The 27,824-nt window shown below is 44.2% G+C and overlaps 2 protein-coding genes across 7 annotated transcripts in view; one reads left to right on the forward strand and one right to left on the reverse strand.

The window, feature by feature from the left end:
* Positions 1-5,148, reverse strand: part of ZBTB49 (zinc finger and BTB domain containing 49) — a 31,488-nt gene extending 26,340 nt beyond the window's left edge. The window contains exon 1 of one of the 3 annotated variants that reach the window (XM_002814579.5): positions 5,015-5,148. The gene's annotated coding sequence lies outside the window, so the exon portion shown is untranslated. The remainder of the gene's footprint in view (positions 1-5,014) is intronic. The other 2 variants (XM_063723315.1, XM_054553706.2) reach the window with 2 other exon arrangements.
* A 13-nt stretch (positions 5,149-5,161) lies between these two features.
* On the forward strand, positions 5,162-27,303 carry LYAR (Ly1 antibody reactive). 4 transcript variants are annotated; one of them, XM_024246304.3, is made up of 10 exons: positions 5,162-5,335; positions 8,465-8,518; positions 11,244-11,418; positions 13,136-13,250; positions 15,286-15,393; positions 15,505-15,588; positions 20,289-20,691; positions 21,365-21,451; positions 26,386-26,471; positions 26,979-27,303. In XM_024246304.3, the coding sequence occupies exons 3-10, from the start codon at positions 11,297-11,299 to the stop codon at positions 27,111-27,113; spliced, it is 1,140 nt and encodes a 379-aa protein (XP_024102072.2). In that variant the 5' UTR covers positions 5,162-5,335; positions 8,465-8,518; positions 11,244-11,296; the 3' UTR covers positions 27,114-27,303. The 4 variants fall into 4 exon arrangements, with proteins under 4 accessions (XP_024102072.2, XP_024102074.2, XP_054409682.2 ...); XM_054553707.2 differs by having other exon boundaries at positions 5,219-5,768; XM_024246306.3 differs by lacking the exon at positions 8,465-8,518 and having other exon boundaries at positions 5,204-5,335.
* Positions 27,304-27,824: the final 521 nt, after the last annotated feature.

Here is a 27,824-nt window from a genome sequence, read left to right on the forward strand (position 1 = left end):
GGTGACTGGATCATGGGAGCAGTTTCCCCCATGCTGTTCTTGTGATAGTGATTGAGTTCTCAGTAGATCTGATGGTTTAAAAATGTTTGGCAGTCCCTGCTCCCCCAACCCGGTTCTCTCTCCCCTGCTGCCATGTAAAACGTGCCTTGCTTCCCCTTCGCCTTCTGCCATGATTTTAAGTTTCCTGAGGCCTCCTCAGCAATGTGGAACTGTGAGTCAATTAAACCTCTTTCCTTTATAAATTACTCAGTCTCAGGTAGTATTTTTACAGCAGTGTGAGAATGGATTAATACAACATTCATTAACTGAAACAGTCTCTAAGAACCCAATTACCACCATTTACAAGAGAAACAATTGAGATACGGAGACTTTAAGTCACTTATCCAAGATCATACAACTATTATGTGCCAAAGGCAGGATTTGAATCCTGGCCCCCAAACACTGGAGTCTATGCTTTTATGCTATGCTATCACCCATGGGAAAAAAGACATTAAACACACACACACACACACACACACACGGACCTAACTGTTAAAATTAGGTAAAATTGTCTAATTATACAAATGTAAATGTCTAGGTATATTAGGTAGATGTCTAATTAGAAAATTAGACATTTTCTAGCTCTATAGAAGTGATAAAGGAAAAAGTTATTTGGAATGACCCTGAGTTATGATGCTATGCCGTTATTAACTGTTACACAATTTACTTTTACTATAAGAATTATAGGCTGGGTGTGGTGGCTCATGCTTGTAATCCCACCACTTTGGGAGGCCGAGGCAGGTGGATAACTTAAGGCCAGGAGTTCGAGACCAGTCTGGCCAACACGATGAAACCATCTCCACTAAAAATACAAAAATTAGCCAGGCGTGGTGACGCATGCCCATAATCCCAGCTACTCTGGAGGCTGAGGCAGAAGAATCGCTCGAACCCAGGAGGCCGAGATTCCAGTGAGCCAAGATTGCACCACTGCACTCCAGCCTGGGAAACAGAACGAGACTCTGTCTCAAAATAATAATAATAATAATTATTATTATTCCATATCATTTCGTATAGTTCTCTAAATTACTTAATGATGTCAATCCTGTACCTCCCCAATAAGGTTATAAAGAGGTCTAGAAAAAAATTGTATCTTACATTTCTTATGTGTTCTGTAAATTGTAACTATAAACAAATATGTATCTTATACCTAATAGTAGTAATGATTATGACAAATACTTATGTTTCCTAGATGCCAGGCACTATTCTAAGCCCTTTACACTGATTAACTCATTTACTGTAAGATAGGTGCTACTATTATCCACATTTTACGGGTGAGGACAATGAGGAATTTGGCAGATTTAAGATGGCCACAAATTCTCTGATGATTCTCCCATGGGGTAGTGGAGTCTAGGTCTCCTTCCCTCCTGTGCAGGCTCTGCCTTAATCAGATTGTGTGCTTACAAAGCTGTGCTCATTTCCCAGGCCCAGGCCTTAAGAGCTAACAGCTTCCACTTTCCATCTTTCAGAACAGTGGCTATGGAAGGCCTGAGCCACCTGTAAGATGCCCAGCTAGAGAGAACACATGGAGACAGAGAAGGGTTCAGCTGGCTCCCAGAAAAGCCATCCTGACCTCTCCAGGCTGGCCCCTTCTCCAACTGAATGCCAATGAGTGATCCCAGTTGACACCACATAGAATTGAAGAATTTCTCAGCTGACACCTGCCTGAATACCTAACCCGCAGAATTATGAGATAAAATAGTTTTTAAGTCACTAAATTTGGGGGTAGTGTGTTACACAGTAACAGAACACCTGACCATGTACAGAGAAGATGGTCACACAGCTAAAAATAGGTAAGCAATAAGGGACAGAGGTGGGATTCAGAGCCAGGGAATCTGACACCAAAGCCGCATTCATAACCACTGTTTCCTTTGATCAGAATCAGCTGCCTCTTCAGTCTAGTGCCTATGCCTGATTGTCCAGGTAATCCCACAGACAAGCTTTGCATTAAGGAACTGCACAATTCAGGACTAACATGTGCTACACAAGGTGTTGTAGTGCGACAGAAGGAGCACAAGGTTCTCTTCCATCTTTGCGACTAACTCACCTGGTGACAAGCAGTAAAAATTTTCTGTGGTGAAGACATGGACTCCATCTGTCTTATTGAACAATGTATCTCTGGTGCCTAGCAGAGTGTCTTCGACATAGTAGGCACTCAATACATATTTCTGGATGGATGTAACTCTGGGCCTCAGTTTTTCATCTATAAAAATGGAGAGGTCCCCTACTGGACTAGATGATCTCTTTTAGAGGTTTTTTTCTTGTTCTAAAAGCTACAAATCTATACAAGGAATGTGATGGTGGAAAGATGGTATGAATGGCGTCAAAAAATGAAAATATGAGGGGAAAAGAAACAAGAAAAAGTTTAGATCAATGTGAATGAAGAAATGCTTCTAAAGAAAACAACAACCAGAATGGAATTTCAACCTGCAGAGAGGACTCCTAGAGTAAAGGCCCCTCAATTCTACCACCAGGTCAAATACTACTGGATAGAATTTGTGGATGTTTTTTCAGCACAGCCATTAATAGATTACTTCTCCAAGGGCCCACAGTTCACACACTTTAATATCAAGCTTACCTCAGAGGGCTCCTAAGGAGTCTGCCCATCATCATACTTTCCAAATGGCTTACTCGTAGCTCCTCACCTCCACCCTACTCATAAAAGCACTGGCTTGAAGCAAACAAACCTGGAATCTTGTCTTAGCTTTATGCTGACTCTTATCATACTGGGAAGGCCAACTCAGTTAAACAGACACTGTGTGTCTAACATGTGCAACAGATTGTCACAAGGATGGAATGCTGACAAACGGAACAGATGTGTTCCCTGCCCTCCACAGGCTCTGTGTCTCAGTTTTCCATCATGCACTTAACTTTATAGAGTGCCCATTATGCGCTAGGCACTGAAGGTACGATGACAAACACATCAGATATGGTCATCCATGTCTTCATGAAGCATCAGTCTAGTGGGAAAAACAAGTATCGTCGCACTGTACCAGAGTTATTTTTTATTTTTTTCCCGAGACACAGTCTTGCTCAGTCGACCAGGCTGGAGTGGAATGGTGTGCTTTCGGCTCACTGCAACTTCCACCTCCTGGGTTCAAGTGATTCTTCTGCCTCAGCCTCCCGAGTAGCTGGGATTACAGGCAGGCACCACCACGCTCAGCTAATTTTTGCATTTTTAGTAGGGACGAGGGGCGGGGGTCTCACCATGTTGGCCAGGCTGGTGCAAACTCCTGACCTCAAATGATCCATCCGCCTCAGCCTCCCAAAGTGCTGGGATTACAGGAATGCACCACCACACCCGCCTAATTTTTGTATTCTTAGTAGAGATGGGGTTTACGGGATTTCACCATGTTGGCCAGGCTGGTCTCTATCTCTTGACCTCAGGATCTGCCTGCCTCGGCCTCCCAAAGTGCTGGGATTACAGGCGTGAGCCACCGCACCCAGTCCTGTATCAGAGTTATTAAATGGAGGAAGCAGAAATTAATTTGGGAGGGAGGGTCAGGGAAAACTTCCTGGAAGACACATCTATGCTGAAATGTGAGTTAAGTTTTCCAGACTAAAAAAATGAGAGGGCTCACTTTCTTTGAGTTTTCAGGAGGACAAAAAAACAAACAAACAAACAACAACAACAAAACCCAAAAACAGTAGGAAAGCACAAACAAGACTGAAGTACACATATGTGCCCTGAACACAAAAAACATCTTGAGCACCCTGCTTTTAAGCCTCTTGGCCATTCTGTCACTTCTGTTGGAAAATATTTCCCTCCTTGTCCATTTCTGTGAATTCCTTTTGTTATGGGTAAACTGTTCCCCCAGCACCCCAGAATGTGATTGTATTTGGAAATCAGGCTTGCAAGAAGGTAATTAAGTTAAAATGGCAAGAAGGTAATTAAGTTAAAATGATGCCATTAAGATGGGCCCTAATACAACCTGACTGATGTTCTTATAAAGAGGAAATTTGGATACAAAGAGAGACACCAGAGATGTGAAAACACAGAGGAAAGACCATGGGAGGGCACAGCAAGAAAGCAGCCACGTGCAAGCCAAGGAGAAACGTCTCAGAAGAAACCAAACCTGAAGACACCTTGATCTTGGACTTTTAACCTCCAGAACTGTGAGAAAATAATAAATTTCTGTTGTTTAAGCCACCCAGTATTTTGTTTGCAATCCTAGCAAACTAATGCACCTTCTATTCCAGGCCCAACACTGCTCACTTTCAGAGTGAAACCTCATCACCCACATACACACACCTTGGGAGTGAAGGTTTCTCACAATACTCTGTGCATCCTCCATTCAACTTTCATTCATTCATTTAAGCAACAAACACCTAGTGACCACCACTGTGTGCCAGACCCTGTTTTAAGGGCTGAGAACAGCTAACGTTTATTGCGTACTTACTAAGTGGCAGCCACTAGTCTAAGCGATTTACATGCACCAACCCATGAAATACGACAAGGTTCCAGCGACGCAGGTGCCGCTATGACAGCCGCTTTACAGATGCGGGGCTGAGGCACAAAGAGGCCACACCGTAATGAAACTGAACTAGGCTGTGGGCTCTGTCGTCTTAAGCGCTACTCTCAACTACAGCGTGGAAGGAAACAGAAGCCGAGAGATGGGCAGCGCGGAGCGGAGGCGGGCCGGGCTGGCTTCCAGCGGGCAAAGCCTGGAGATGAGAGGGCGCAGGTGGGGCTTCCAGGCCGAGGGAGCTGCGCCAGGGAGAAGGCCCGGCTCCCAGGCCCGGAATCTGGCCTTCTGGGTCTCAGTCCGCGTCCCCTGTGATGCCCGGCACAGGGCAGATGCTCGCTGACTCTCGCAGGAGCCGCCAACCCCCCGGGTATCCTCGAGTGCCCACAGATGGGAAGGAGCGGTGGGTCCATGTCCTTCTGGGCCACCTTCGGGCGCCCGGCCCCCCTTCCCTTCCGGGCCATTCCCACCAGCGCCAGCCCCGCACGCCTTCGCAAGGCCGGCCACCTTACCCTCGGAGGCCGCTCTCTGCCCCGCCGCCTACTCTTCACCTGCAGCAGCTGCCTTCAAGGCCACTCGCAGCGATCCGCTGGCCGCGGAACCATTCCGACAACGCCCCCTTGGCTTGCCGGAACCACCCTCCCGCTTCCGTTGGCGTCACTTCCACGGGGGGGGGGGGGCGTGGCCGCGGTGCGCAGGCGCGCTGGGTAGTTCAGAAGTGAATTCTGCACCGCGAAGCCTGAGAGGCAGGTAGCTGCGGCGCTGGGCTGGTGGCGGCGAGTCCACGTGCTCCCCGCGGCCGGTTGAAACCGTTGGCGGACGCTGGCTGAGAGGTGAGGGGTGGTGGCCCAGAGGTCCGACCTAGGAGGCTGGGGCTCAGAGAGTGAGTAGGGGAGTGACGGGATTTCCACCGTCAGCCCCTCTGGGTTACGCATGGAGGAAGGAGTTCCATTCAGATCTCACTCCTGCTCTGGGGAAGAGGCAGAAGTCCTGGACTTAGGGTGACCAACTCGTTTTAGTTTTAAAACTTAAAGTTCCGCGTCCTGGGAACTCCCTCGGGCCTGGCCAAACCAGGACGGTTAGTCACCGCCCGAGTGGGCTTCAGGCTTGCTGCATGTTGAAGACAGGGCTCTTCTCTGAGCCTTGGGAGATCAGTCCCTAAAGAGGAGGCCTTAGGATATAGCGGTCCAGAGCACATACTTAGGACCAGAATAACTACTGCGTGTGAATCTGGGTTGCCACTACCTGGATGTGGGATGACCTGGTGTAAGTTTTTTAACCTCTTTGTGCCTCAGTTTCCTCATCTGTCATAACATATAGAAGCTAACTCGGAGGACTGTGATGAGGATTACATGCATAGAAATGTGTTAACCTCCTATGAGAGGGCTTGGGTGCTCCATGAATGTTAGGATTCTCTGCAGCACCTACCTCTGAGGAGAGAGGGAGGGGGATGAAGTGGGGTCTGTATTTGCAACCCTGATTTCTAGCAGAGAGGGCCCACTTGGGACTTATTCACACTGTACCCCAGGCTACCAGGGTCTAGCATAGTGCCTGACACATGGTAGTTACTCGAGTGAAGGGATGGTGTTTAAAACAGTGCTGGTGATGCCGTGGGTGGGGTAGGAGGCAGAGAGACATGGCTTCTGTGCCTCAGTTTCTCATCTGTTTAGTGGAGATAGGTGCACCTACTTCCCAGGGCTTTTGCAAGGAACAAGGGAGAGATTCTCTCCTTGTGAATGTCACCCATTGTAACCCTTGTCAGCCTCACACACAAAGGTTTAGGCAGGATGGTGGACGGAGTATGTTTGTCTGTTCTTCTCTTGCACCATACCCATGGTTTCTCAGAATGCTACCCGTGGAAGGGGCTTGAGTCTTGTCAAGTTGGCCTGACTTCTTGTTTCACAGATGAGAGAACTTGAAGTTTAAAGAGGCAGTGGCATGCTCACAGTGTTCAGTGGGGGATGTCCTGGGGTTGCCAGCCAGGCCCCTCAGGTGGGCTGTTTCAGTGGTAGCGGTGGTAATGTGTAGGTCAGTGTCTGTATGTGCATGCAAGAATATTTTAAGAATAGTCAAGGCCAAGCGCAGTGGCCCATGCCTGTCATCCCAGCACTTTGGAGGCCGAGGAGGGTGGATCCCCTGAGGTCAAGAGTTCACAACCAGCCTGGCCAACATGGTGAAACTCCGTCTCTACTAAAAATACAAAAATTAGCCGGGCGTGGTGGCGTGTGCCTGTAATCCCAGCTACTGGGGAGGCTGAGGCCGGAGAATCGCTTGAACCTGGGAGGCAAAGGTTGCAGTGAGCTGAGATCGCGCCATTGTACTCCAGCCTGGGCGACAGAGCGAGACTCCATCTCAAAAAAGAAAAAAAAACAATTAATAAGTAATACAAAAATATAGAGGGAGGAAGATTAAAAAAAATCATTCCAATCTGAGAACCAAACCTAAGGGCATGTTATCAGGGAACGTGATAGTAGGCACCCATGGGGTGAAGAGCCAGAGAAGGTTGGAGTGAATTTATGAACATAAATGGGTGGGTTGATGGTCATATTTAAAGGAGCATGGGTTTAGGAGGGGGCTGGTTGTAATGGCATTGATGTGCAAATTAGTAGGTCACAGAGAAACCTTTCTACAATTGGGCAGGGATGAAGCTTTCATATCTGGTGTCTTATTTAACTTTCCACCCAATGCTTTGAGTTAGGTATTAGATCCATTTTACAGATAAACAGATTCTGGGAAGTTAAGGTGCCTTGAGGTCATTTAGTTTTTAATGACTTTTTTGACATTAGCAGATGTAGGCTCCAGCTCAGATCCTCTACCCCTGAGTCAGGGCCCTGTCCAACAAAAGCTGGCAACCATCTTGTTAAGAGAAGACTAACAAGTTCCCAGCCCCTTACTGACCACTGGCTGCTGCCACTCAGCTAGCTTTGCTGTCCAGCCCCGACAGCCTCTCCTGTGACATGGGTGGTCTCCTTGCCCACTGCACAGAGGTTTTATAATTAAGACTTAGGGTTCTAATATTTATACATGGAAAGTCATCTTGTAGAGACTTTAATTTTTCTTCCCTTTGGATGAGGACCTCAAGGTCCCAAGTGCTGAGTAACCACCAAGCAAACGGCTTAGGACATGGCAGGTCTAGATGGAGGCAGGGTGGGAGCCTGGGTTTGCTGCCTGGTCTTTCAGGCCACCTCTGCCACTTACTGTGACTTCGGGCAGTTCACTTACCCTCCTGAGCCTTGGGTTTTCTCTCCAGATGGAGGTAGTATGATCATAGCAGTCTTAGTTGTGTTGGGTGCAGTTGTGTTCATAAATGGGACACGGCTTTGTAGAGAGCTAATGATCATGTGTTCTATGGTGCAGACCCAGTCGTCTTTTTCGTGGGTATGGCATGTGATGAGAGCTCAGTAAACTGACCATACAGACAGACGAAGACGCAGCGAGGAGCACACGCAGAGGACCTGCGTGAGGGCCCCTGGTGTATCTGGGTGGATAGGATAGCGTCAGCGTTCAGGAAATGTCTGCTGAATTGAGTTAAAGTGACTGAGCAAGAACTGAAGTATGCTCTCAACCAGTCCAAGAACACTGCCTTCTGCCTGCCTTTCTCTTTTAACATGCGCTTATGGCCAGAAGGAAAGCATGTAGAATCTCTCTGGCTGCACCGGGGACTGGACATTGGGCAGAGGGAGTTGGGGAGCCAGGGAAGGAAAAGAGGACTCTAATTAGATCCAGCCCCATAAAAAAACTGCCATCTTTTTACACTTAGGGCTAAATGTTGAAATCTGTCACATCTGAGCCCGGCAGACTGGGTGTCCTCAAAATCTTAATGCAGTTTTAAGCTTTCATGATTTCAGAAGCATGAATGTTCCAGACTTGCCAAAACATCATTTAAAAGTTTAATTAAATTTCCTTCATGCTTATCTAGTCTTGTGGAATTTGAACAATACCGTTTTACTTTTTTGTTTTAGGCAATGTTTGCTGTCTTCCATTGGAGGGACTGAATTTCCACATGACGGCTTTTTGTAAGTTTGTAGCATTTACATTTTTGTTTTAGGCAGTGTTTGCTGTCTTCCATTAGAGGGACTGAATTTCCACATGACGGCTTTTTGTAAGTTTGTAGCATTTACACTTATGAATATTAAGCCTCCGCTAAGACCTGGGACACCCTGTCTGCTGTGCAGTTAGGCTGACTTTGAAGCTTCTGATGGTTTTGAGCTTTTCTTTGAAGCCCAAGCAAGTGTTTATGGCATAAATTACAGGTATTTTCGCCTGGGGCTAGGTTGGGTTTGAGGTGTAATCAAGGTGCTGGACTGTCCTCCAGGCTCTGAGTAAGGGAGAGGTAAGCTCCTTACAGACATGAGCTCATTAGCCAAGCAAGTGGACACAGAGCTGTTGTCATTTCATGGCAAGTGTAAAAATCTGGAGGAAGGCAGGAAGAGACAGTTCTGACTTCCTGTGCAATCCACCCATTCGGCCTTAAACAAATAAAGACCAAATGAAAATGATGTGAGAGTTATTTTTTAGCTGGACATGTAATCAGATTCTAATCACCTTCTGAATTGATATTTAATTACACTGTAGTGTGTAGCCAATCTCCAGACAGATAGAATGTTTGGCACAGTTACTCTTGAGTATCTTTTTGTCAACATCACTGCTTTCACTGCTTCTTTCAGTCGATATATTTTGTTTCCAGCTTCCTTCCTAGTCCTTTAATTCCTGACCTGCTGGGACAGGAATCTCTCAATTGACTCTTAAGCCTTGTCGAAACCTTTCTTCCTCCCATCTCCCACTCTATCAAGAAATAGAATTGTCCTCAGCAACAGAGGTTGGCAAGCTCTAAGCCATATCTAAGTTTCAGAGACTGTTTTTTGTTGTTGTATCTTATTAGAAAAGTGCTTTAAAGTTTTTCAGCAGATAATTTGGCGTATCATGGCTGCTTTCACCTTGTGCCTGTGATGACAGTCTATTTCTTGGTGACTAATAAGTTATTCCTGCTCTTACACCAAAGTGCACCTCCATGCTCTTTGAGAATGTGATGTTGGCTCTTGCTCCAGCCTTTGTTCTCCCTTGTCAGGCAGGATAGCTGCTCTTGTTGCCTGACATGTTGATCATCCCTCTGCCTTTTTTAGAATGGTAAGCTTTGAGGGAGCTGGGTCGTGGGAAACGTGATTCCAGCTCCCAGGAGTTTGACAGTATCAGACATCTTTATAGTAACCAGATGAGAAGATGACGGTTGCTGCAGCACATCGAGGGTAGTCATGTTTTCCTTCCTGAGGATTTGGTGCTAGGTTGTAGCTGACCACGCTGTCCGCTTACTAACATACACTGATAGTGAGCAGAGGAGTGGGGCCTGGGACCGCGGAGTCAGGGGTCTGTGATTTGTATGTAGCGTAGAAGCTGAGCTGGTGTCTGATAGTGTCCCACAGGGCAAGAGGCCTCCACAAGAGACCAGCTGGGTCTTTGTGAACCCTGGAGATGCAGCCGGGATGTACATTTCCATTCAAGGCTGAATGGACATGAATAACCCTGGTCGTTGCTTGGGTGTGGCCTCACCGGCAGTGATCCAAAACATGCTGGTGGAGAAGCAACGGTGATTTCATGCATGGGAATTCTCTGCAAACCAAGGGTAGATCATTTGTACTGAAAGCTTGTTGGATGAAGTCCTACCCTGAAGTAAATTGCATCGGTTTACTTGACCCTCACCTTTATTTACATAATGAGAAAGAAAGCACTGGGTTAAACAGTTCTCAGTATTTTTGCTGTAAAACTTATAATGTAAAACAACAATGCTGTTTGAAAATCTAGTGATTAAACATTATGTAAGTATGGAAAATTACTGTGATTTCTCTAACACTTCTAGACGAATTTGTGTTTTCCTGAGCACAGTAGCATTTCTGTGAAATTTTACAATGATGTTTATGTGCGTGTGCAGACATACTTCTTGTTGGGGCAGTGCTCGGGACACCTGGGTTTGTGAACTCCAGTAATTCAGCACCCAGCAGTTGGGACACCTGGACATGGTTCCATTTCTTTCTGACTTGTCTGACAAGCTGCCACATGAAGGAGGCCCCTGTTCATTACAGCTGAGGCGCATGTCCTCATTTTAACCTTTGTAGATATATAGTAATATTGATATGAATGCTTTTAATGCCATAGAAATTGTGCACATAGAATTGCCTCTTCTTCACTTTCTAAACTTCACTCAGTTTTCCTCTTGCTGTGTTCTTAGTATATTTGAGGACCTGAAATAGTTTGTAGTGTACACCTAAATTGCAATGCCTTCTATAAGTTTCATATACAGAGAGAGAGTTTAAGGTATTACGGAAAGTAAGATTTAACACCCTCAAAGCTCTTCATCTTGAGAGCCAATCTGCCAGGTTTAAATCCTGGTTCTGTTAACCGTGCATCCTTGGGCAAGTTATGTAATCTCTGTGTCTCAGTTACCTCATATAAATTCTGAACAATAATAGTCCTTCCCTCATAGGGTTACTGTGGGGATTGAATAAGTGAATACATGTAAAGCCTCTAGAATAGTGCCTGGCACATGGTAAGGACACAATAAATGTTAGCCATTCTCATTGTTAACGTTAGTTTTACTTATATGAATGGTGGAATTTTATGTGGATTGCTAATCAACTTTGACTCTGTTATTTTCATGTGAAATTATGGTTGAAAAGTTAGCTGCATGAGCCATTTATTGAAATGAGAAGTTTCAGTTTATAATGATAATTGTCTTTTTTTCCTTAGGACAAGACTTAAAACCTGTCTTGGATAGAGAATATTTAGCCATTTACCTAAAAATGGTATTTTTTACATGCAATGCATGTGGTGAATCAGTGAAGAAAATACAAGTGGAAAAGCATGTGTCTGTTTGCAGAAACTGTGAATGCCTTTCTTGCATTGACTGCGGTAAAGATTTCTGGTAAGCTTCACAGAATTCATGTAGATCCATAGTAAATCCACATCAGTTTTGGAAGCCTCGGCCCCACAAAGCTTGGAAAAATAGTGGCAAATTTGAAGAACGAAATTAAGACTAAAAACTGGTATGGTCCATTGATTAAAACTGGTGTGATTCTTTAAAATGTGCTTTACTAGGCTGGGCACAGTGGCTCAGGCCTGTAATCCCAGCGCTTTGGGAGGCCAAGGTGGGTGGATCATGAGGTCAGGAGTTCAAGACCAGCCTGGCCAACATGGTGAAACCCCGTCTCTACTAAAAATACAAAAATTAGCTAGGCGTGGTGTTGGGTGCCTGTAATCCCAGCTACTCGGGAGGCTGAGGCAGGAGAATCGCTTGAACTCGGGAGGCAGAGGTTGCGGTGAGCCGAGATTTCATCACTGCACTCCAGCCTGGGCAACAGAGCAAGTAACCCTGTCTCGGGGGGAAAATGTGCTTTACGAAACAATTTGCTTTTTGAGGATATGTTAAAGAGAAGACTAGGGGAAGGGGAATTATGATGATTAGAGCGTTCAGTCAGTTGGTTACACTGGTTGCTATTGCATTGCCACTGTTATCAGACCCAGGGAACTAACTGCATGGAAGACGGCTCCAGGGGTTTAGAGCCAGTTTTGTTAGACCATGGGTATCACGTGCCCATCACAGTGGGGAGATGGACTTATGAACCAGAAAGTGAATTTATGAGCTCACAGTGGGGGAGATGACTGGTAGCAGAGGAAACTATGTCCTCCCTAGAAAATCAGAGGTGCTGGTGGAAGTGAGGCTCTTCCTGGCCCCACGGGTGTGTCAGGAGACGCTTCCACTGAGGAGGCCTCTGTGAATGTGAGGAGTTAGCGGGGAGGGACAGGACAGATCCTGCGTTAGACACCGTTTCTTCAGGTGGGTCGTTTGCAGAGGGCTCCCCTCTTGAATTTCATGTTGATTCCCCTTCGGCCTCAGAAGGTCCAGGCAAGAAGCTGGCTTCTGGCTGCATCTGCCCCAGTGTCCTCTGAGGCATTCAGATGGTACTGGCTAATACTCTTTTAATTCATTCTAGAGCAGTGATTTTTTGGAAACTGCTAACCTCTGTTCAGACGTAATCCTAGGAGGAAGCTTGATATATAAAGTAGGTTAAAATTGAGTTTTAATTAGGGGACTTTGCCCTGGACCTTGTCCCCAACATTTCCCTGGAGAACCCCATAGAGCTTTACAAAGATTATATGAGAGAGAATTTAGTTTTCTTTTTTCCCAGGACCCTAAGGGATCCAGAACTGTTGGTAACCTCATGCTACCATTTTATATCTGTTTTTGATTTATTCTACAACTAATTATTGACTGTCTATTAGACATTGAGATTTTTGTAATTTAAGAAAACTACCCTATTGCATAGAACTATTTTCTTGTTTATTCAGTATATATACACTTATGACTTAAAAAAAAATACTGCCTATCAATTTAGCTTAAGGTGTTTATAAAAATGGGGAAAAGTTGGGTGGTGGGTTTTATATTGAAGACTTTGGAGGAAGGGGGAGGTGGTTCTGACCAGGAGGTTGTAAACATAATAAGTGAAATAGATGGGGTGCTTGTGTGGTGGACACATGTGAAAATAGACAGTGTAGACCACAGAAGGTAGTGGCGGCATGCTGGTATTAGCGCCTCCAACTTGGGTATCAGTCTAATGGCGGAATTTTTGATCACTTTAAAGGGGCGATGACTATAAAAATCACGTGAAATGCATAAGTGAAGATCAGAAGTATGGTGGCAAAGGCTATGAAGGTAAAACCCACAAAGGCGACATTAAACAGCAGGCGTGGATTCAGGTAACATCTTTCTAACTCATTGAGTAGCTTCCTCTGACAGCTTCCTCTTTCTTTGGAAGCCCAACAGACTAAGAGTAAATGTGTCATCCCTGCAGACAAGCCCTGGAAACCTCATGTCCTAGGATAGACAGGTTGAACTAAAACCTCTTGAAAAAGAATTCTTTGGCTGGGCGTGGTGGCTCACGCCTGTAATCCCAGCACTTTGGGAGGCCAAGGCAGGCAAGTCACGAGGTCAGGAGTTCAAGACCAGCCTAGCCAACGTAGTGAAACCCCATCTCTACTAAAAATACAAAAAATTAGCCGGGCATAGTGGCGGGTGCCTGTAATCCCAGCTACTTAGGAGGCTGAGGCAGGAGAATCGCTTGAACCCAGGAGGTGGAGGTTGCAGTGAGCCGAGATTGCACTGGGCGACAGAATGAGACTCCGTCTCAAAAAAAAAAAGAAAAGAAAGAAAAAAAGTTCTTTATTCTTCTAGCTGTTAAAACAGTTGCGGTGCATTATACCTTTAATCCATGTGTTTTGTTGATTTCTTGAAAAAAAAATTTTAGGATTCTCATTAGCTTTCCCTTGGCTGTAAAACTAAATGGAAGCTTCTAATCTCTCCCTGCTTCTAGTGATAATGCAGCTTTTATAACTCAAGCCATGTTAATCTGTCACATCTGCCAGTCATTAGAATTAGGCAAAATAAAGATACTTTCATCAATGTAGAGAATTTTCTACTTAACTGAAATAGCATGAAAACATGCACAATAGAAATGGCAGAAGCACTGACTCCCTAATTCACTGAGAAGTATAACTCTCAGAATGCTACTGATCATTTACAGAACAGGTAGCAGGAGGAAGGATTCAGAAAGGAAGGTGGGATAATGAAAAGACAGATGTCATCTATTGAAAATTCTGTTTTTCTAAAAACCAATAAAAAGTAATCGCTCCATTTGATAATAGAGTTGAAACGTGAATTTTTCAGACATTAACTAGTTTACTGAATGAGCATACTACTAGGAGGGTATTTCTGTTCACAAAGGACTTACAAGAACAGATTGTGAAGCTGATGAAATCCTGTTTGCACTGGTGACCAGCAGCCACAATTTGGGCACTCTCTGTAATTCTCTAAAAACCAGATGACATTCCTAGACCCTAAGGTTGAGGTGCATGGGCCTGTGAGTTCTGTCTCTGCTGTTGTCACACTCAATGAAATCCTCTGAAGCAGGGGTCAGCAAACTACAGAAACTTATTACAGCTTTGTAATAAGTTTTGAAATCAGAAAATATGAGATCTGCATTTTTGTTCTTCTTTTCAAGATTGTTTTGGCTATTTGGTATCTTTTGAGATTCCCTGTGAGTTTTAGGATGGATTTTTCTGTTTCTGCAAAAACGTATATATACACACACATTGGATTTTGATAGGAATTGTATTGAATCTGTAGATTGCTTGGGTAGCATTAACATCTTAACAACTTTAAGTCTTCCAGTCCATGAGTACGGAATGTTTTTCATTTATTTGTGTCTGCTTTAATTTCTTTCAGCAGTGTTTTTTGGTTTTCAGTAAACAAGTCTTTTGCCTCTTCCGTTAAGTTTATTCCTGATTATTCTTTTTGATGCTGTTGCAAATGGAATTGTTTTCTTAATTTCTCTTTCTGATTGTTTCTTGTTGTTACATAAAATGCAACTTGATTTTTGGATGTGGATTTTGTATCCTGAAACTTTGCTGGATTTGTTTATTCTAACAATTTTTGTGTGGACTCTTTAGGACTTTTGACATATAAGACCACATCATCTGTGAACAGAGATAATTTTACTTCATCCTTTGCAATTAGGATGCCTTTTATTTTGTTTTCTTGCCTAACTGCTCTGGCTAGGACTCCAGTACTATGTTAATAGAAGTTAATCTATATGTTTTTAAGCATAGACATAAGTACAGAATCTGGGTTTAAAACGTGAACCCTTTAGTCATGGCAAGGACTTTTCAACTGGCTTTCATGAAACGCATGTTGGTTGTTTATTAATAGTTTTTCTTTTTTCTTCCCTTTTTGTAGAAAATTACTGAATTAATAAAGAGACCCAACGTCAGCCCCAAAGTGAGAGAACTTTTAGAGCAAATTAGTGCTTTTGACAACGTTCCCAGGAAAAAGGCGAAACTGCAGGTACGAATTGACTTTCTTGAATGGAGGGGGCCGTGTGGCCCATCAGTAACTGAGCTTGTGTGTACCTGTCCAAGTGGGATCAATAGTTCTTTTTCTTTCTGTTTCTTACAGAATTGGATGAAGAACAGTTTAAAAGTTCATAATGAATCCATTCTGGACCAGGTGTGGAATATCTTTTCTGAAGCTTCCAACAGTGTAAGTCAGATCTGATTTTAGATTTGCAGTGTGGCAAAAATAATTAGTAATAATGAAATGGGAATTTCTTATTTTTGGAAGTCAAGGCAGCCTTCTTTTTTATTTTTATTTTTTTGAGACAGAGTCTCACTCTGTTGCCCAAGCTGCAGTGCAGTGGTGCAATTTTGGCTTACTGCAACCTCTGCCTCCGGGTTCAAGCAATTCTCGTGTCTCAGCCTCCCAAGTAGCTGGGACCGTAGGCACGAGCCATCATGCCCAGCTAATTTTTTGTATTTTTTTTTTTTTAGCAGAGACAGAGTTTCACCGTGTTAAGCAGGCTGGTCTCAAACTCCTGACCTCAGATGACCTGCCTGCCTTGGCCTCCCAAAGTGCTGGAATTACAGGCATGAGCCACCGCACCTGGCCCAGCCTTCTTTTTTAGAGAACCTCTTAGTGCCTTCATTTATGGAAAGGAAGAAACTGAATGCACTGCTGAGACTTCCTTGTTGTGAAGAGCAAGGTGTTTCATCCCAGTGTTTGATACTGGTGCCAGCCCAGCATGTAATGATTTGCTTAGTAATCAGGCCAGGAGATAGATACATGGGAAAGAACAGCTTTGGATTTTTGACAGACCTGCTTCAAATCCCTGCTGTGCAGTTTGCCTGACGTTTGATCTTAGGCACATTATTTAGCCTCTGAGCCTCAGTTTCCTTATCTAAAAAAAATGTGGATAGTAATATTCATTAATTTATTTAATACTTAACTGAGTGCCTGAACAAAAAAATCTAAAGCATCCCAGGTGGTGGTGCATGAGGGAAAATAAAACAGGGTGAGGACGTAGTGACTAGGTGTTCCTCTGGATAAGGGGTGAGGGGTCACAGCGGCCTCTGAAGGTTACAGTTAAGGTAGATGAGCAGTCTGCTTGAAGCGCCTTCCTTCTGGTAGAAGGAGAGTTCCCTTCGAGTAATTAAATCAGCCACCTGTTAGTCAAAATGGTTTAATAGAGACCCTAAATGTGGACTATATATGTAGAAAATCTTGGTTTGGTATCTTTTAGCCACATTGTTGATTACATTGTTTATTTTTGTGTAAATATCAATTTCAAAAAACAGTGGAGTAGGAACCCCACTGGTCTTTCATTCTTGTCAAATTATCGGGAGTTGATTCACTTATGTAGAGACAATACTTTCGGCAACAAGTGGGCATCAAAATGCAAATTTATCTCGGTAGTACACCTAGCGTTTGTCTCTTTCAGAATGTACAAATTGGCCCTTTGAAACCGTATAACTGATCATTAGATTGGCCTTTATGTGGCACCTATTTTTTAAGGTTATTTCTGTTTTAACTAAGAATCAAAGATTTGAAATTGCTTCAAATGCAGGGTTTTAGAAAGTTTTTTCCAGTTTCCCTTCTGAAGTATGAACATGTTAAACATTAAATAAAATAAGGAGTAAACAGCCCCTGGTAAACCCTGAGCTCTACAAAACGCAGCTTGTCATCCCTTACCTCTGCCTTTGCACTGGGGCCCTCCCAGCATACCCCGTGTTTGTAGTGCAGAGCAGAGGGTCCTGAGACCTTGTCCTCCGTACCTTGGTTGTTTATCCTCCTGTAACTCTGCCAGATGTCGGGTTGGATGCTTTTCTGTCCTCTACCCCATCACAGTTCACCTGATCACTGTGGATGCAACCGTAATTAGGCCAAGGTCCTGGCTGCTTGGAGCTATGTTTTAGTGGGGGAGATAGACACCACATGCGGGTCTATGATGTAATGTCAGGTCCTGATCAGCACTGGGAAGAAGCCAGAGGCATTGGGAGGCCAGGACTGAAGCAGATGCTCGGTTAGGAAAGAGTCAGGGCATCACAGAGGAGACCACATTTGAGGAGAGTGTGTAATGAGGTAAAAAGAAGATGGGGAAGAATTGGTTCACCTATTTATTGAGCAGCTGCCAGATGGGTAAATGTGAGCCTCCCTCCCTTTCTCCAGGTGGCTGAGGAGTTGGTTTAGACAAAGAGGCAAGGCACTAGCTGAAAATCTGGTCTGGATTGTGTAGAAGGGAAGCCAGGGTCTCAGGCTCTCAATGGTTAAAATAATATTTTATGGCGGGCACGGTGGCTCATGCCTATAATCTCAGCACTTTGGGAGGCTGAGGCAGGCAGATCAGTTGAGGTCAGCAGTTCGAGACCAGCCTGACCAACATAGTGAAACCCTGTCTTTACTAAAAATACAAAAATTAGCTGGGTGTGGTGGCAGGCGCCTGGAATCCCAGCTACTCGGGAGGCTGAGGCACAAGAATCATTTGAACCTGGGGGGCGGAGGTTGCGGTGAGCTGATATTGTGCCACTGCACTCCAGCCTGGGTGATAGAGCGAGACTCAGTCTCAAAAAATAATAATGATAATAATAATAATATTTTACTAGAAGATATCGACAGAATTGTAAGACAGATGTGAAGTTTCTTTGTCCCCTTCTTCCTAAGTCTATTTCTGAAATCATCCTCTGCCCTTTACCTCATGAGCCTTGACAACTTGGTGCTGCTAAACCACTGCTACTGAGAAAACTTCAGTTGGTTAGATCAGTATCCATCTTCTTTTTTTCTTTTCTTTTCTTTTGAGATGGAGTCTCACTTTGTCACCCAGGCTGGAGTACAGTGGCACGATCTCGGCTCACAGCAACCTCTGCCTCCTGGGTTCAAGCGATTCTCCTGTCCCAGCCCCCCAAGTAGCTAGGATTACAGGCGCTCGCCACCACGCCCGGCTAATTGTTGTATTTTTAGTAGAGACAGGGTTTCACCGCATTGGCCAGGCTGGGTTTCACTGCGTTGGCCAGGCTGGTCTCAAACTCCTGACCTCAGGTGATCTCCTTACCTCGGCCTCCCAAAGTGCTGGGATTACAAGCGTGAGCCACCGTGCCAGGCCTACAGTATCTGTTTTCTTTTTTTTTTTTTTTTGAGACAGAGTTTCATTCTTGTCACCCAGGCTGGAGTGCAATGACGTGATCTTGGCTCACTGCAACCTCCGCCTTCCGGGTTCAAGTGATTCTCCTGCCTCAGCCTCCCCAGTATCCATTTTCTAATGCTGCTCTTGTAGCCAAGGATCGAGCCTTAAGGTCTGAGTCCTGAGTCCTTGCACTCTAGTGAAAGCTTGTCCTTTTTTATTTGTCCAGTTTTGAGGGCATAGTCCTTGCTACCCACAATCTCCCAAAGGAGGAAGACTGTAGGTAACTTACCCTGTCCTTTGGCTAGACTAACAGAGATGGAATTTGAACCCTCGCCTGCAGGTGCATCAGCTCAGTGGTTTCTCACACCTGGAAGCAGCCACTGGCCACTCTGTTTCTCTCCGGAGGCATCAGGGAACATGGAGCAGTTCAATAAATTACTCCAGGTCATCTCTTGAGAAAGGGGCTCAGGGAGGGAGTTCAGGAAGGAATGGGACCAAAATTGCTGATGTCACTGTTTAAAGTAGGCTCTATGTGCTGATTTTAATAAGGTAATGCAAGGCCGGGCGCTGTGGCACACACCTGTAATCCCACCACTTTGGGAGGCCAGGTTGGGCGGATCACCTGAGGTTGGGAGTTCAAGACCAGCCTGGCCAACATGGTGAAACCCTGTCTCTACTAAAAATACAAAAATTAGCCAGGTGTGGTGGTGCATGCCTGTAATCCCAGCTACTCAGAAGGCTGAGATAGGAAAATCGCTTGAATCTGGGAGGTGGAGGTTGCAGTGAGCTGATTTTGCAGCACTGTACTCCAGCCTGGGCAACAGAGTGAGACTCTGTCTCAAAAGAAATACATAAATAAGCTAATGCATTTAACAGGGGTAACCATTAGAGAGATACCTCCATAAGTAAAGAATGGTGACCCCGTCTCTACAGAAAATAGAAAAATTTTCCGGTTATGGTAGCTTGCGCCTGTGGTCCCAGCTACTTGGGAGTCTGAGGCAGGAGTATTGCTTGAGTCTGGCAGTTGGAGGTTTCAGTGAGCTGAGATTGTGCCACTACATTTCAGCCTGTGCAACAGAACAGAGCAAGACCACTGTCTCCATTAAAAAAAAAAAAAGAATGGTGAGAATGGTGACCATTCTTCTAATGGTAACTTTCCAGTCTGAATAATGATGATAATAACAGTACCATTTTCTAATGCTGATAATTCACAAAACTCTTCACACACAATGAGCTGGTTTATTGGGGCATGTGTTATGCTAATAAGCACATGACGGATCTTTCCTCGTTTCATCCGTCCGTGTGTGAGGTAGGTATTACTACCTTTCATTTTACAGATGAAGAAATAGGTTTGGAACAGATAAATAACTTGCCCTTAGTCACCTGACTAGGAATTAACAGAACTGGAACTTGAACCCAGGTCTGCAGACACATAACGTCCAGTGTTCTCTCCCACCCCTAAGTACTCTTCTCATCTAAAAGGTGGATAGTGAGCTGGAATGAAAGGTCTTATCTTCAGCGACATAAGGGTTCTTCACTTTTCCAGTGAAATGAAAATGTCTGTTCTGTGCAGACAGAGGGGTGTGGACTGGGGGAAGTGGTTTCCCATTTTGTATATTTACTGCTACATTTTAGCTGTTGGTGGGGGTCACAGTTATAAAATGGTAAGGGATTAAACCAACCATTTTTCTTGAACAGTTTATGTAGTAGGCCCAGGCAATAATGTGACAACTCTATTTACACATTTAAAATGAATATGTGTTTCTTGCTTTTGCTTAATGATAAGGAGCCAGTCAATAAGGAACAGGATCAACAGCCACTCCACCCAGTGGCAAATCCACATGCAGAAATCTCCACCAAGGTTCCAGCCTCCAAAGTGAAAGATGCCGTGGAACAGCAAGGGGAGGTGAAGAAGAATAAAAGAGAAAGAAAGGAAGAACGGCAGAAGAAAAGGAAAAGAGAAAAGAAAGAACTGAAATTAGAAAACCACCAGGAAAACTCAAGGAATCAGAAGCCTAAGAAGCGCAAAAAGGGACAGGAGGCTGACCTTGAGGCTGGTGGGGAGGAAGTCCCTGAGGCCAACAGCTCTGCAGGGAAGAGGAGCAAGAAGAAGAAGCAGCGCAAGGACAGCACCAGTGAGGAAGAGGCACACGTGGGCGCAGGGAAGAGGAAGCGGAGGCACTCGGAAGGTAAGTGGCTAGCTCACGCTCTAGGATTCGTCTAAAAACTGGGAAAGCTGTGAATTTGGGATATTTAAGCCTGTTAGACCTAGTGTTTTGTGTGTGTGTGTGTTTGAGACAGAGTCTTGCTCTGTTGCCCAGGCTGGAGTGCAGTGGCACGATCTCAGCTCACTGCAACCTCCACCTCCCAGGTTCAAGTGATTCTTCTGTCTCAGCCTCCTGAGTAGCTGAGATTACAGGCGTGTGTCACTAGGCCCAGCTAATTTTTGTATTTTTAGTAGAGATGGGGTTTCACCATGTTAGCCTGGCTGGTCTCGGACTCCTGACCTCTGGTGATCCACCCTCCTTGGCCTCCCAAAGTGCTGGGATTACAGGCATGAACTACCGTACCCAGCTAGACCTTGTGTTTTGAACCAAGTAAGGGAATGAGCATAAGCTTTGTGGCCAGGCAGAGCTGGGCCCTGCCCAGGCAAATGACCTCACTTCTCAACTCCCTTCATCCCATCTCCAGCATGGAGAAGGATAAAACCCTCCTGGGGTTTTATAAACCCGGGGCTGGGCAGCTTGGAGAAGAAATGAGATGATACATGGAGTTTGCCTAGCTCGCATAAGATCTCGTTAAATGGTAGCTGCTAGCATAAATGCAAAATCTTCTTTAAAAAAAATCTTTCCAAATACTTAGTTGAAACAGATTCTAAGAAGAAAAAGATGAAGCTCCCAGAGCATCCTGAGGGTGGAGAACCAGAAGACGATGAGGCTCCTGCAAAAGGTATATCACTGCTGTCATTTGAAGAGCACAGCTGGGCACAGCGGCTCTCGTTGATAGTCCCAGCTACTTGAGAGGCAGGGGCAGGAGGGTCACTTGAGCCCAGGAGTTTGAGGCTGTAGTGAGCCATGGGCGTACCACTTTCAAAAAGAGAGAGAGAGAAAAGAAAAGAAAGAAATACACGGTCCCTTGTAGGTTGGGAGAGGGGCCAAGAGATGCGCCCTTCTGGGGAAGGAAGGTGTAACCCGGGCACTTCTAGTAGGGTCTTACCCTCCAGAGGCATGTATAAGAATTTGAAAGTAAAATCAGTTCTCTAGGGTGTGTGAGTCAGTCTTACAGTGCCTCTCACCCACTGTCTTTAAGGAGAAAAGTAAAGCAGTCTGGTTTGGAAATGTATGTTATCTTTGAAATTTAAATAAGCCCAATATAGCTTTCTGAGACCCTGTTCCCTTTCACTCCTCCCCAGCTCTCTTGCCCCTGCCTTTCATTGTTCTCTTAGAAGTCCCCTGAACTGTGCCCCTGCCCATCTCTGGGCCTGTTTCTGGGGTCTCCTTGCTTGTATCCTCAACCTCAGAATCCAGTCCCTGGCCTTCACGGGCCCTCTGAAATGCTGTCTCTTACACAAAACTTCTCTCCTGCTTCTTCAGGCCTGAAGCACTCACACCTGTCGGGAGGTGGCAAGTCATCATCTCTCTGCCACCTCCCCCAACCCCCAGGAGCCTGCAGTTCAGAACAGGTCCAAGGACTCAAATGGGCCTGCAGCCTTATTAGCAGAGTTCAGTGACTGCCAGCATTGGGTTAGATCTCTAAGCTTAAAACCCCCTTCTCAACTTAGTAAACAGTAGTGTCCCCATATCTGTGGAGTGGAAAATTCCAGAAATAAACAATTGATAAGTTTTCCATTGCGTGGTGTTCTGAGCAGCATGGCGAGATCTCTTGCTGTCCTGCTCTATGCCTTCTTCACCACAAGAAGGGTGAGGATAGGACAATAAGGTATTTAGAGAGACAGAGAGAGACTACATTCACATAACTTTTATTATAGTGTATTGTAAAATTGTTCTATTTTATTATTAGTTATTGTTAATCTTTTACTGTGCCTAATTTATAAATGGAGCATTGTCATAGGCATGAATATTTAGGAAAAGACAGTATATATAGGGGTTCAGTACCATCGTGATTTCAGGCATCCACTGGGGGTCTGGGAACTGTCCTCTGCAGATCAAGGGGGACAACTGGAATGGTTATTTTTGTTGTTGTTGTTACATTTTTTGTTTTGAGATCCTTGTAGACTCACATGCAGTTGTAAGAAATAATGGAGACTCAGGCGTCCTTATGTATCCGCGTACCCTTTGCCTTGTTGCCACCCAGGATAACACTTTACACAACTGGTACAGCAGCTCAGCTGGGATGTTGACATTGATACGCTTCCATTTCCATCGCCATCGTGCAAGGCTGCCTCCTGCTGCCCCTCTTGTAGTCACAGCCACTTCCCTCTCACCCCTACCCCCTCCTTAGCCTCTGGCAATCACTAATCTGTTCTTCATTTCTGTAATCTCAGAATGTTCTATGAATGGAATCATACAGTATGTAACCTTTTGAGATTGACTCTTCACTCAGCATTTTTCTCTGGAGATTCACCCAGGCTGCTGAACTGATCAATACTCATTTTATTGGTGAGGAGTATCCCATGCTATGCATGCATCACAGTTCTTTCATCATTCACCTGTTGAGGGACACCTGGGTGGTTTCTAATCTCTGGTTATTAATGAAAGCTGCAGTAAGCATTGATATGCAGGTTTCTGTGTGAAGTAAGTCAGTTTTTCTGAAGTGAATGTTCAATGCTGTGTCATACAGTAGTTGCATATTCTTTTTAAGAAACCGCCAGCTCAATAACTAATGCTGGCAAGGCTGTGGAGAAAAAGGAACTCTGGTGCACTGTTGGTGGGAATGTAAATTAGTACAACCACTATGGAGAACTGCTTGGAGTTTCCTCAGAAACCTGAAAATAGAGCTCCTGTATGATCCAGCAGCCCCACTGTTTGGGTATATATTCAGAAGAAAGGAAATCCCTGTGTTGAAGAGATACCTGCCCTCCCGTTTGTTGCAGCGCTATTTACAATAACCAAGATTGGAGCAACCTATGTGTCCAGCAGCAGATGAATGGGTAAAGAAAATGTGGTGCATGTACACAGCGGAGTACTATTCAGCCATAAAAAGAATGAGATCCTGTTGTTTGCAGCAACGTGGATGGAACTGGAAGTCATTACGCTAAGTGAAATAAGCCAAGCACAGGAAGACAAGCATAGCATGTTTTCACTTATTTGGGGGATCTAAAAATCAAAACAGTTGCCAACTCATGGAAATAGAGAGTAAAAGGATGGTTACCAGAGACTGGAAAGGGTGCCAGGAGGCTGTGGAAGAGGTGGGGATGGTTAATGGGTATCAAGAAAATAGAAAGAATGAATAAGACCTAGTATTTGATAGCACAACAGGGTGGCTGTAGTCAGTAATAATTTAATTGTACGTTTTAAAATAACTAAAGAGTATAATTGGATTGTTTGTAACACAAAAGGATAAATGCTTGAGGTGATGGATACCCCATTTACTCTGATGTAAGTATTATACATTGCATGTCTGTATCAAAATATCTCACGTACCCCATATACACCTGCTATGTACCCACAAAAATTTAAAAAGGAAAAAACTGCCAGCTGTTTCAGGAGTCTCTGTACACATTTTATATTCCCAGTAGCAGTGTGTAAGGGATCCAGTTTCTCCACATCATGGTCAATATTAGGCGTTGCCACTGTGTTGTATTTTCGCCATTCTGATAGATGTGTGGTAACCACTCATTGTGGTTTGAATTTGTGTGGCCCTAATGGCTAATGTTGAGCATCTTCTTCTGTGCATATTTGCTATCTGTATATGTTTTTATTGAAATGTCTGCTCTCTTTTTTAAAATTTTTTTTCCCTATTTTTTAATTTGAGTTGTTTGGGGTGTTTTTGATTGTTGTTTTTGTGGGTTTTTTTTTTTTTTAACTGTTGAGATTTTAGTTTTTAAATTTATTCTAAATAGTACTCCTTTGTGGGACATATGGTTTGTGATTTTTTTTTTTTCAGTCTTTTGCTTGTTTTTTCATCATAACAGGGTCTTTTTAGGGCAAATGGTTTTCATTTTGGTAAAGTTCAGTTTATCAATTTATCTTATGGATTGTGCTAACAACTCTACCTAGCCCTAGAGCCTAAAGATTTTTTTGTTTTCTAAATTATCTTAATGGATAACTTTTTTTTTTTTTTTTACAAATCAACATTTTATGTAGTTCAGGTGTACAATTTAATGTGTTACTGTATTTTATTTTTATTTTTCGAGACAGGGTCTCACTGTTGCCCAGGGTGGAGTGCATTGGTGTGATCATGACTCACTGCAGCCTCAACTTCCTGAGCTCAAGCAATCTTCCTGAGTAGTTAGGACTACAGGTACACACCACCACACCCAGCGAAGTTTTAAAATTTTGTGACGGAGGTCTTGCAGTGTTGTCCAGGCCTGTCTTGAACTCCTGGGCTCAAGCAATCCTTCCGCCTCAGCCTCTCAAAGTGCCTGGATTACAAGCATGAGCCACCATGCCCAGCTCAACTTAATGTTTTATTATACGTGTACATTGTGAAATAGTCACTACAATCCAGCTAATTAACACATTTATCACCTCACATAGTTTACGTGTGTGTTTGTGTGTGTTGAGAACACTTAAGATATATCCTTACAGCAAATTTCAGGTCTATGTGAAATACCTCCTAATCTTACATTTTTTATTGAAGTCCATGATCCATTTTGAGTTAGTTGTTTTTGTAAGGTGTGAGATCTTGTTTACGCTTTCTGTTTTAACTGGCTTTCTCTCACACGACTTTGGTGGTTGTAGAGGGGCACGGCCTTGTTGCTGTCAGGTGGGGGCGGAAGTCCAGGCTCTCTCCTCAGCCTCCATCCACACCTGAGGATGGCCACTTCTTGCTCCTGCCGGGCAGGGCTCCTGGTGCAGGCTCCACTGACATCACAGCAGGGGCAGCCTCATGACCGGCCTGTGTGGATGAGAACCCTGAATTCCTGCTTGGCCTTCTGTGACACCGTCCCTCATTACAGCCTTGCGAGGGTAGACAGCTCAGGCTCCCCACTCGGCTTTTGCTGGTGCGGGTGGGGGTGGAGCCACCGTTTTTTCTGTGTTGTGTGGCTGCAGTAGGGTTGTTGTTATACAAAAGTTTTCTGTCTTGCTAGGCTGCCCTTTCCCGGTCCTTTGCCAAGAGAGCAGGCTTCTGTTGGGACTGTTTTGTCTGTGCTGTTGGTGTTCAGGTTGCTGCCTTCTTCAGCTCCAGATCTGGGGTACAGGCAGCAAGAAGCTCCCCCCGTGTTGCTCTGCAGGCCCTGAGGTCCCAGCTGGTCTCTACCTTTCAGAGTCTTCTTATGTTTCTTGTGTATATAGTTGCAGGGTTCTCAGTTGTAGTGGGCAGGAGGAATGGGGAAAGTGTGTCCGCTCCATCTTCCCAGAAGCAGAAGTCCCTCTATAACAGTTTGTGGTTGTCTTCTCTCTCATTTCAGGTCAAGCTGCTTTTGCTCATCTTTGTCCTCCCTACTGTGCGTGGACAGCCCCATGATCTTAGTGGATGCTTAGGAAATCTGTGTTGAGTTCATTAAATACAACTCTATCTAGGAGTTTGTCGTGCCGATAGCACATGGGCACCTGCTCACTCTGAGAGCCAGTCCTTTGAAGGGTAGTGAGTGCTTCTAGGACACTGGAATTGAACAGATGCTTGGTGCTATGGAGTCCGGTTCATTAGAGAGTTAGCTCATTTCCTGGGAAGCAAATAGGTGTTGCAGAAGTTGTTTCTTTACCCTTCTCGTAGTACAACAAAACGAAATGTCTTAAATATTATTATTTATATTGTAGGTAAATTCAACTGGAAGGGAACTATGAAAGCAATTCTGAAACAGGCCCCAGACAATGAAATAACAATCAAAAAGCTAAGGAAAAAGGTATGGCATATGAACAAACCCACATGTCTAACGGCTGGGGAGAACTGATTTCTAAATGTACAATTGTTTGTTTTTTTCTTTTTTCACCTAAAACACTGAAAATCTGTGTGTGTGTCTCAGTGATTTTCAAGCTGCTCCAAAGCCCCACACAGCCTCAGCCAGGGTGGTGCCTAGATTTTGGGCTTGTTTATAAGACTTTGAAGAGAGGCTCCATTTATTTAATTGTTATTGTTTGGAAATTATTGTTCTAGATGTTTGCTCTCTTTTGCCTATCCCAGAGCGGTGGTTTCTTCTCCTTTATTTCACTTTGTTTCTCAGGATGACTCACACATGGCCAAACCCCCGCACGTGGCTGCTGCCTGGGTTTTCCAAGCAGAGCACGCCGGTGTCACTTGCTCCTGGGTTTCTTTTACTTTTTACTGTTGTTCTGTTTCTGGGTTAAAGACAGAACATTTTAAGATAATTTTCCAGGTCAAATACACTCATTTGATGTTTTTCTTTGTGAAGGTTTTAGCTCAGTACTACACAGTGACAGATGAGCATCACAGATCCGAAGAGGAACTCCTGGTCATCTTTAACAAGAAAATCAGCAAGAACCCTACCTTTAAGTTATTAAAGGACAAAGTCAAGCTTGTGAAATGAACATTTGTGTATTTAAAAATTGAATCCATTTTGCTGACTTCTTCCTTTCACTGCTGTTTATAAAATGTGTAATGAATTCTAACAACTCAAATTTTGCTTTTTGAAGCTGTATTTTTAAGTTAAGAAAAAATATATTTTTGGTATAACTTTTATGAGAAAAATAAAATATATTCTGGCCCAAACTTCTAAATTTGTTGTGGCAAAAATTATTGAACTTTACAAAATAGTTTTGTGTGAAAAATTTTTTTCAGTGTAGTGCAGCAACAAGTAAAAAAGTAATTCCTCTTTTGATCAGACTAAAAAGTATTCATTTTAACCACATCATTTCTACACTTTGTTGTTGTTGTTGTTTGAGAAAGGGTCTCTGTCGCCCAGCCTGGAGTGCAGTGGCACAATCTCAGCTCACGGCAACCTCCACCTCCCAGGTTCAAGCAATTCTCCTGCCTCAGCCTCCTGAGTAGCTGGGATTACAGGCACCCGCCACCACACCTGGCTAATTTTTATACTTTTAGTAGAGCCAGGGTTTCACCATGTTGGCCAGGCTAGTCCCAAACTGACCTCAAGTGATCTGCCTGCCTCGGCCACCCAAAGTTCTGGGATTACAGGCATGAGCCACTGTGCCCAGCTATTTCTACACATTTTTGATTAGAGATGTTTTGTGCATTTGTTTTTTGTGTTGTTAGAATGTGTATGTGAGCTGCGGGAATGGTC

Source organism: Pongo abelii, chromosome 3 (genome assembly GCF_028885655.2).
Source record: "Pongo abelii isolate AG06213 chromosome 3, NHGRI_mPonAbe1-v2.0_pri, whole genome shotgun sequence".
NCBI lineage: Eukaryota > Metazoa > Chordata > Mammalia > Primates > Hominidae > Pongo > Pongo abelii.